We start from the raw sequence: 9,912 nt of genomic DNA on the forward strand, positions 1-9,912 counted from the left end.
GCTTGCTTTTCATCCATTCTGGTATCTTGTTGCAATGTGAATATTTTCTGCCTTTAAATAGACTGACATGAGCATGGTCTTACTTGTAGCTATTTATACAAGAAAGACGCTATAGATGAGGCGAGCTCTTGTCACTACCACATGCTGCCACATGGGGCGCCATTGCAGTGCTTTATGATACCTGACAGCATTTCTCCTTTGCGTATGCGTAGGGTGCACGTTCATATCCAATGCACGGCTCAGATACTGGTTGCTTAACAACGGTGCCTCCAATAACAATAACGTTTGGTTTGAAGCTTACGGAGGGATAGACTTTAAAAAAACACACCATCAGCTGCAGCCCACCGACTGTATGGACGTATCTGCCTGACTGCATTCAGATCAAAAACAGGTGAGGTTTTTGCCTGTTGTTTGCTGCCGACAAGGTGACAGCTGAGGTCGGCACGACAGTTGCTGGTATTTTCGATTAAAGGAGCATTTTGTTAATTTTGTCAACAGTCACCGAAGTTGGCGTCTGCCTGACTGACCTGACCCATTTAACGCCGTACCCGTGAGTGTTTAACTTAGCGTAAAGCTGCTACGCAGGTTAGCAAACAGTCCGAATCCTAACGGCAGCAATTAATAAATCGCGCGTGTGTGTGTAAACTCAGGTGTAACGTCTCGAATTGCATTACATACATCTTAAAAAATAGTGTTAGACCAACTTACATAGCTAACTTGTATTAGCCAAGTAACGTTACCTGCCCCTAAAAGTTGTTAAGTTATTTCACCGTAATCTTGTAACGTTAATAAATACACGGTTTAGGGCAACAGGGGTTTAGCAAACTGGCTAATGTTAGCTAGCTTTACAAACGGATCTTGTGATATGAGTTTCTTCATGTATGAAGACACACTTACTTAACCGATATCATAAAACCTTAAGGTTAAACCTTCTTAAACCGAAGCATACTTGACTTATCTCCGCCTCGGTCCCTGTAACCTCAGATAAAATGAGTGTAGCTATGTTTTCTGGTTTGTTAGATAAGAACACTGGAGAGAGTTTGTTGGGATGCAAAGTGACACACGGAAAAGCTGACACTAAGGTCGTTTGGTTGTTACGTCCTCACCTTCATCAAGCATTTACTGTTGCTTTACTGGGCACAACCGCAGCGTTTTCCGGCTTATTCGTCAACATAATGTACTTGACAGCTCCTGAACACAGGGCTGCACATTGTAAAGTTATGGGAGTGGCAAATGAAGATATCTGGTTTAGCTTGTTTCGCCAGAGTATTTGAGTTTGATAATATTGTCCTTAAGGCACCAAAGTCTAAAATACGCACGAGGTATCAGATTTAGCCTCCATGTAATGTGTTTCTCTCATTTTTATCTGAATAAATCTTTTGGCTTCAGAGTGAGATCGTCTTACTACCCTGCGATTTGGTTACCAGTGGCCAATGGGAGGGCCCTGTTAAACCCCAATCTATGTAACCCCTGCTGGCACACATCTGACAGCTAATCCTGTGTGGGTGATGCAGCAGCAACCCAGATTATCTGTTGCTGGTCTGTCTCATGGTTTGATGCTACGTTGCAGGGCTCAGTTCCAGTGGGAGCCTGTGATCCGCCGCCTGACTGCTAATCCACTTCCCTGGTTGATAACTCATGACCTCACATCCCTGTGTCCTGATGTGTCGGTGATATGGGAGAGTGGTGGACAACTGTGCCAATAGGGACGTCTATGGGTAAATTTTCTCTGCTAATGGGGTGTGTTTGACTGAATTTATCAAGAATAGAAAGGCTCATCAGCTGTGCTTTTTTTGGAATCTGCAAGAGGTGACCTATATATTCGTTCCCATTTTAAAGGAGCCACCTAATTCAAGCCTGTCAGAGGGAGAAAGTATGGTAAATGTATTGTACCTACAATTAATGTAATTTCCCTTTCTCTGTTTTCAGGAAACTATGAGATCTCCAGCATATCACATGTGACAATGTCCCCCTCGAGACAGAACAACCTTGTGTCAATGTACTCCCCTTTGCCCCTTTCGAAGAGCTCCTACAGTGTGATAAGTGCCTTTTGCACAGAGGATAATATTCCTCAGTGCATTTCATACATCAATCAGGTACGAAAGTGTCCTGGTTTAATTATTGCGTTTTATAACAAATACAACACATTAATCTAGTTGCAGCCTTCCCATTAGATCTGGTGGTAAATGCTAATTATTCCAATATGTGATTTGCACTTGACATTTTTCATTTCTGTAGAGATCATTTATTACAACTGTGATGCAAGTGTTCTTTCTTTAACAGGAGCTTGACTCACTGGGCCTCTCCTCCACATGTTTTGAGGCCAGCTCACCAGGGGAGGCCAGCCTGAAAACAGTGCCAGCTCTAAATGCCATATATGAGCTGCTCCAGATACACAGACGCAACATGTGCACTTTAGAGGAGCTTGAGAAGGAACACCTGAAGAAAGCCAACTCGTTGGAACACATGCAGATGAACAATTCCAGACTCAAGGCATGTATAGCAGGATTAAGCTCTGAGTTATGCACAGGCTTTAATTTTTGTGACTGTAAGATGCAGTAATGGGTTGTTGAACACTAGAGGGCAGAAATAGCAACATTCTGACATTAAATAGACTTTTTGCACAGCAGACGTTTCCTCATGACATAGCAGGAAATTCACAGGTGTGTTAATGATTGCTGCATTCTGCTAAGAGGAGATCTCCTGTTGTTACTGTGAACAAGTCCACCTGTGTTTTTACACCTGTGCCAAGTCAAAATGCCTGCTGTGCAAACACTGCATTTCCTCTCTTTCCATTCCCACAGAAAGAAATGAATATGACTACAGAAACCAAACAAGGACAGCCCCTATAACATCCTATGCTTTGACCTCTCCCTATTTTATATCATTTTTAACTGCACAATTATGGTTACGTTCACTTATCTCAAGGGCTGCCTCTGCTTGTTAGCATACCTCTGCTGTCTGAACTTACCAGTGAAAAATTTGAGGTTCTTTGTATCACAATAAGTGTGAAAGTAGGAGTGGTGCAAGGGGGACTTTAGTTGACTAAAACTGTTTTTAAGACATGGCAACTAGCTGCCCTACATATAGGGATATTGTTGACATATACTGATTTCAGAAATTCACTCTTGTAGTTTCAACCCTGATGTGATTACAGAACAGTGTCATATTGCTATGCTCATCATGACATTTATGTGCATTTCTTTACAGGATCAGTTGGAACTGTCTATAAGGGAGAAATCGGGTCTACATGAGACAGAGAGGCAACTACAACTCAAAATTAAGACTTTGCAGAGCTGCTTGAAAACAGAAAAAGATGAGGTATGATTTTTTTTTTGTTTCATTTTACAATGAGCGACACATGTTTTATGCCTGTTTTTCATTTACGCAAGCATTTTTCAGTCTGCGTGAGCCTCACAATCCAATTTTCCTGGATAGGTTCAAAAGCTCCAGAGTATCATTGCCAGTCGTGCTTCTCAGTACAGTCATGATGCTAAGAGAAAAGAGAGGGAAGCTGCAAAGCTCAAGGAACGTCTCAGCCAGCTACTGGTTGACCGAAAGGATAAGAAACTGGGTAAAGATTCTAGAGTTCAGAAAATCTAAATATATAATGCTGATTATTCTATTTCAGAACAAAATAACAAGTTTTTTGTCTCCCATGTTTTTTCGAACTAGCCATTGATGTACTGAATTGCTTGGGACGGTCAGATGGAAAAAGGAGCCACTGGAAGACTGCAAAAGCGACAGCCAGGTATCATAAAATCCAACTCGTCACTTGTTGACCATATTTGTACACTCTATAATCATCAGTTCGATGAAGATAGTAATTTGTAAATCACTATCTGCAGTCATGAAGGTGAGATGTACAAGTCCTTGCTCGGTGACTATGAGGCCAGTCAGAAGTCTTTGATGCTGGAAAACGCTGAGCTTAAAAAAGTCCTCCAGCAGATGAAGAAGGAGATGATACACATCCTGAGTCCACGCCAGCCCTCTAACAGAGGAGCCACTGCTGATGACAGTCATGAGCAGGTATTTGTGTGTTGTTGTTGGTTTTTTTTCCCTTGTGGTACATATACATAAAAGAGAAACTAAATCAGTTTGATAAGTTTATGGACCTCAGAGTGTTGCCTATTTCATCACGGTTAGAGAGAGGCCAAGAGAGTTTGACAAGCTATTTCTGATTTTTAAAATAAAGCAGTTCTGTATCAGTTTGTCAGCGTGGTGAAAAGAGATGCTGTCACGTTGTGGAGTTAACCCGTTTGTTTCTGTTTTGCTCAGGCTGATTCGGATGGGGAGGAGAAGACAGGCGACTCAAGCAGAGACACTCTGGACCAATCGTGTGAGCAGGCTAGGGAGCAGCTCACCAACAGCATCCGCCAGCAGTGGAGGAAACTGAGGAACCACGTGGAGAAGTTAGGCAGTCAAGGTACATGCAGTACTGTCACATACCCTGAATTACTGCAAAAGTAACCAAAGCACTCGTGACACTAGTTTTTATAGCTAAAATGTTTTGATCTGTAAAAGTTTTTTGTTGACGGACAACTCAATGTGATGTTATTAAAAAGGGTGTCGCTGTTTCCTGAAGCATTTACAGACATACTCCTACAGCATGCCTGGTGTGTAATTTAGATTATCAGCTGTGGTGTGTGTGTTCCCCAAGCCTCGCTAGTGCAGAACCAGCTGGAATCCAATAAAGAGGTGATACCAAGGGACACCCATGAGGATGAGATGGAACAGATGAGGCGTGAAGTGCAGCAGTGCAAAGAGTTCATTCATGCACAACAACAGCTCCTCCAGGTCAGTTTCTGCTTATTTATCAGAGCAGAGACAGTTAGTAGGTCTGCAAATGAGTTTGCTCTCACCTGTTGCATATTATTGAGTTTCATTTGAAAATTCTTAAGAGTATTTTGGTGGTAAAAGTGTGTCCGTTTCTGTCTATTCAGCAACAACTCAACACATCATTTGACGATGAGACAGCAGCTCTTCTTAATGACTGCTACACACTAGAGGAGAAGGAGCGGCTCAAAGAGGAATGGAGGCTGTTTGAGGAACAGAAGAGAAACTTTGAAAGAGAGAGAAAGAACTTCACAGAGGCTGCTATTCGCCTGGGGCGAGAGGTACACTCTGTCCTCTGATGTAGTGCCACATTTTAATTCAACATATGCTGATTTGTGTTGCAGTTGTATTGCATTCCTTTGAATCTTTTTATATTCCACAGAAAAAGGCCTTTCAGGAGGATCGTGCCTCTTGGCTCAAGAATCAGTTTTTGAATATGACTCCATTTACAGAGCGCAGATGTTCCTCGTCTGACGGTCAGAGTGCCTTATCAATCAGTAAGCATGTGTAATTTAAAAAAAAGCTTCTAAATGGTGAAACATCTGGCATACAGGACTTTTTCATTTTAACATGTAGTGGGTATGAATCTTGGCACAAATTTGGGTTGAAATGATGACAATGTAATTTTGAATTTGGGCAGTAGAGTTTGGACTAATAGTGCCTCCACTTTAAAAGAGAAGGTACATTTTATCAGCAGCTGTTGAATAAAGAACACTAGTGAAGTTACAAAAAACTGAATACAAAATAACAACAATTTTCTCTGGTTTAAAAAGAAAAAAAAAAGATATATTTATTTGAATATCCCTTGCATTTCAGAAAGTGAGCCAGGAATGAGGATGTCTTCCTCAAACAATCAGTTGGTCAAATCCTCAACCTATGCCACGTTCTCCACTCCTAAAGCTACACAAAGTGCAACTGTGCCATCCACAACTGAACTTTATCGGACACTCCGCCTGATACCAGACTGCAGGTATCATTCAGTCACTTTATTACTACTGTGGTCTGTATTTTGTGAAATGCTTGCAGTGCTGGGGTTTAATTTGTTCAATCCAGCATTGCAACTTAAATGCACCACAAATGTGTAGGAGCAAAGATCAGACCCTGTTGGCTGGTAGTTTTTGTGCCCTGTCATACCTGTCATATTAATATTGTTTGTTTATTTATTTGTTTATGATTCATTTTAGTTCCTCCAGACATTCAAATCGAGGATCCTGGCAGGAGTCCAGCAGCACTGAAGATGGAGAAACTCGGTTCAAGTCAAAAAACAGAGTTCGATGTGGAGACTTGAGTATCTTCTCTTTGGGTGAAGATGAGAACAGCCTCACTTGAAAAACTTCCAGTGCCTTATTTTGCGCATCATTTCACAGTGGGACTCAAGCAACAATTCATTCCTGAACTAATCAACTCAGAAGCACTACTTTTTTTTCTCTTTTTTGCATTTTTATGTTGCTCTGTTATGGACATGCACAAGTCATTCACCAAAGCTGATCAAACAAGAAAGCACTTTAATGATTTTGCCATTGTTTGTTTCTTTACCACAAATTAACACTGACAAACCAGATCTTTAGCTATATTTATAAGAGGGTATCTGTCAAGTAGTGATCTGAACATATGTGAGATGGATTTTTTTTTTACATGTGGATTATATTGAAAATTTAAGTTTTACTTCAAACTTTTTAATGTTTACACATTCTAGATGAAGCATATATTGACATTAGATTAAGAACGATCTGCTCTGCTGGTGTAACAGCACAATAAAGGTATTTTTAATTTAAAAACATACTTTATAATGTCTTTAATATGGCGCCCACCAGTGACTTTAAATGGGAGTTGCAGTCCCGAGTGGTGAACAACCGGAATCCGGATGTCATCATCTCCGCTTTTGTCTCAGCATCCAGGCCGGAATCCCACCCACTGTTCGGCGTGTATTTTTCACAAAAAAAACACATCGAAAATGTCTGGTTCTTCTAATCTGGTAGCTATGAAGAAAGTCGTACAGCAGCTCCGCTTCGAGGCCAGCATAAACAGAGTGAAGGTAATTTGTGTACTTATCGTATTTCTTCTAAATAACTGGGAGGGAGGGGGATCTCAACCGTTACCCTTGTCTGCTAACGACGCTAGCTGCTGCTAACGACGCTAGCAGCTGCTAACGACGCTAGCTGCTGCTAACGACGCTAGCTGCTGCTAACGAGGCTAGCTGCTGCTAACGAGGCTAGCTGCTGCTAACGAGGCTAGCTGCTGCTAACGAGGCTAGCAGCTGCTAACGAGGCTAGCAGCGCTTGTTAGCCGCTAGTCAACAGGCATAGCAGGGCGTTGCTTGCACCGAAGGGGAAGTGTTTTTAAATGGTGTTAAGTTTGATACGCTGTTCGTGTTAATCTGTGAGCATTTGAAAGCTAGTTGGCAGCTAGCGGGTGTCTACCCACGAAAAACAACCGTACTCTGGTTGTAAGTTAACTTACCTAAAAGTTAAAGAAGGCTATCTAGATGCTTTATGTTGGCAATACAGACAATGCATCTATTTCTGACATTTGTACATAAAATAAAGTTTGAAATCAAACTATCAAGGCAACTTTAAGAAGCCGTTTTCTAGTTAAATTAACCAAGTAATACTGTGTCCACAGTGAAAATAAACTGAGTGTACCTAAGAAGTCCAGTGGGTCCTCCTACTGGCGTTCAGCTGTACTTTATGCGGTACATGCACTGGGGAAGCAAAACCAAACACGTCTGTATTTCTTCATGGTTCAAGTTTGTTTTATTCCTGTGATTTAGTACCAGTATTTCCATAAAATGAGGGGACTGGCAAAGAAAGGCTTAAAAAGAATGGTTAAAATTGAAGCAGCAGAGGCCTAGAGATGCTGGCTTTTTGTTACTGGTATGGGTAAAAAACAAAATACAAAACACAGAGTTCTGCAGTTACCATCATGCATTTATGTACTTTCAGTAGGATTAGCCCATTGAGGTTATGTTTTCAAGATATGATACAACTCTCTTCGCTGGCTGGGTACTGTGTAAAATCAGTGGAGTGCCCTCTTTAACCTGTCAGATAATCCCACGTCATGATCTACATTTTGGGTCCTCTTTTGTTACCAGGTCTCCCAGGCAGCGGCAGACCTTCAACAGTTTTGCATGCAGAATGCCTTGCAAGACCCTCTGCTCACTGGTGTGTCCTCCAGCACCAACCCTTTCAGACCGCAGAAAGTCTGCTCCTTCTTGTGAAACCACTGTATTCATGGGTCAGTCCGCTGCACTGCTGGCACATACAAGCACGTGCACTTATTTACACTGATTTCTAAAAAGCTTTATGTCTGAGGAGTATCCAAAGCTCTGTTTTGACATTTTTAAGGCATTTTGACTGATATGTGGTGGTTTTCATGTTAACATCTGTAGAAGGTTCTCAGACCAGTGCAGAAAAATTGACTTATTTGCTAACTATGTTTATGCTCAGCATGTTGTTCCAGTTTTCTCCTCTTCTTCTTCTAAAAATGCTGAAACACACTCTTTGGTTAGCTGATCACTTAGGAAAGTATGTGGTAATTGTTGTATTTTGACAACAATATGGTTGTTTGCTAGAAATTTATAATGTTACAATTATAGATATTATATAAATAATATGTGCATCACTGCACTAGAATTAAACAAGGAATTAAACGAAAGAGCTACATTTGAATATGTAAAAAAAACTGTTCTGTCTCATCCTAAAGGAAGCTGAAACCCATAAAATGTCTTTACAAAAACAAACCCACTTTGTTTTATTCAAACCACATCCCCAGTCTAATCTTATTCTCTATTTGGTTGTATTTTCTTGTTCTCCAGGCCTTCATTTTGATGCTACAGGGAAAAGTTGACCTCAACACTGCTCCTCATGCCAAGCCATTATACTGCCACGGGATCTCTTGAGTGTAGAACACATTGGAATCATGTCAGGAAGATGACCATCTATTTTCAGCCACGGTAGAAGAGAGGAGACAAGTTTATTTTTCATGGCACAGTATGATTTTCAAGTAAATTATTGTGCCTTTTCTATTGTTCTATTTTAGTCATCACTGTTCTGGACTTTTTTGTATTTAATAAATAAAAAAAACATTCTTTACTACTCTTTACTACATTCTTTGAATGTTATTTTCTGCTTTTTGTTTTTCAGTATGGGAAAAAAAATTTGACAGACATAACAGCTTGTGAAAACCAGCAGATAGAGTGCTTTCAAAAGTATTGTAATGTATTCTGGAGATAATAATAGAAACAGATAATCAGGAAATAGAAGTTTTAGATTTCAATACAAAATCTAGAAGAAAACATGATATGTCAGTATATGTATCATCAAAACATTTTTGTACATTACTACTTAATGAATTTGCTGCCAGCCAGTATTGTAAACATAACAGAAACAAATTATTACACAAATTGGGTTGTTGGGCATCATGACCAGTGATGGACTTTCTCTGAAGTAAAAAAGGGAATACTACAATGTAAAATATACTAAGTTTACAAGCAAGTCTTCTAAAAGTACACAAACATAAAATGCTAGAGAAAAAGTACAACTCAAAGTGATATGGGATTAATCATTAATAATATTTAATATTAAACAGAGGGGGCTCCATAGAGTATAACGTAGCATAAAATGGAACAACTTGGTACAGCACAAGTAGATAAATAAATAGATACTGTAGATAAATACTTCATTCATCCCCAAGGGAAGTTCACAAATTCCAGCAGTATCCACAGACTTGCAATAAATACTAACAAAAGCACAGCAACCAAAGATTAAAAAGTAAAAAGTCCAGTACAAAACAGAATGTGTAATAATTTAAGTGCTTCAAAATTCAAAGGTTCAGTAGTGTTTGTCATGGAAAATATTAATATAATAAGTACACTTACTCAAACACTTAAGTACAACTTTGAGGAGGTTGATTGCACTTTATTTGAGTATTACTGTTTTCTGCTACTTCATACTTCTACTACACTACATTTCAGAGGTAAATATTGTACCGGTACTTTCTATTCTACATTTGTAGGATAGCTTCAGTTACTTTTAAGGTAAAGACTTTACCATAAAAACTGATTGTTAAAGATGAAGC

At 39.9% G+C, this 9,912-nt stretch overlaps 2 protein-coding genes across 4 annotated transcripts; both read left to right on the forward strand.

The window, feature by feature from the left end:
* Positions 1–212: 212 nt before the first annotated feature.
* On the forward strand, positions 213–6,614 carry ssx2ipa (synovial sarcoma, X breakpoint 2 interacting protein a). Of its 3 annotated transcripts, XM_046407445.1 has the most exons (15): positions 215–391; positions 499–550; positions 1,571–1,718; positions 1,930–2,096; positions 2,284–2,493; positions 3,211–3,321; positions 3,439–3,574; positions 3,676–3,751; positions 3,849–4,029; positions 4,279–4,426; positions 4,661–4,797; positions 4,944–5,117; positions 5,219–5,333; positions 5,653–5,806; positions 6,021–6,614. In XM_046407445.1, exons 3-15 carry the CDS (start codon positions 1,676–1,678, stop codon positions 6,163–6,165), a joined length of 1,797 nt encoding a protein of 598 aa, XP_046263401.1. In that variant the 5' UTR covers positions 215–391; positions 499–550; positions 1,571–1,675; the 3' UTR covers positions 6,166–6,614. The 3 variants fall into 3 exon arrangements, with proteins under 3 accessions (XP_046263402.1, XP_046263401.1, XP_046263400.1); XM_046407446.1 differs by lacking the exon at positions 499–550 and having other exon boundaries at positions 213–391; positions 5,219–5,312; XM_046407444.1 differs by lacking the exon at positions 499–550.
* A 74-nt stretch (positions 6,615–6,688) lies between these two features.
* LOC124068911 (guanine nucleotide-binding protein G(I)/G(S)/G(O) subunit gamma-5-like) lies at positions 6,689–8,937 on the forward strand. The gene is made up of 3 exons (XM_046407454.1): positions 6,689–6,871; positions 7,928–8,070; positions 8,651–8,937. The coding sequence occupies exons 1-2, from the start codon at positions 6,701–6,703 to the stop codon at positions 8,051–8,053; spliced, it is 297 nt and encodes a 98-aa protein (XP_046263410.1). The 5' UTR covers positions 6,689–6,700; the 3' UTR covers positions 8,054–8,070; positions 8,651–8,937.
* The last annotated feature ends 975 nt before the right edge of the window (positions 8,938–9,912 follow it).

Source organism: Scatophagus argus, chromosome 13 (assembly GCF_020382885.2).
Source record: "Scatophagus argus isolate fScaArg1 chromosome 13, fScaArg1.pri, whole genome shotgun sequence".
Classification (NCBI taxonomy): Eukaryota; Metazoa; Chordata; class Actinopteri; family Scatophagidae; genus Scatophagus; species Scatophagus argus.

Coding starts and splice junctions, on each gene's coding strand:
- ssx2ipa (XM_046407445.1), top strand. CDS start 1,676: ATGGGAGAGTGGTGGACAACTGTGCCAATAGGGACGTCTATGG. Junction 3,575..3,675: donor CCGAAAGGATAAGAAACTGG/GTAAAGATTCTA, acceptor TTTTCGAACTAG/CCATTGATGTACTGAATTGC. Junction 5,807..6,020: donor CGCCTGATACCAGACTGCAG/GTATCATTCAGT, acceptor GATTCATTTTAG/TTCCTCCAGACATTCAAATC.
- LOC124068911 (XM_046407454.1), top strand. CDS start 6,701: ATGTCATCATCTCCGCTTTTGTCTCAGCATCCAGGCCGGAATCCCACC. Junction 6,872..7,927: donor CCAGCATAAACAGAGTGAAG/GTAATTTGTGTA, acceptor TTTTGTTACCAG/GTCTCCCAGGCAGCGGCAGA.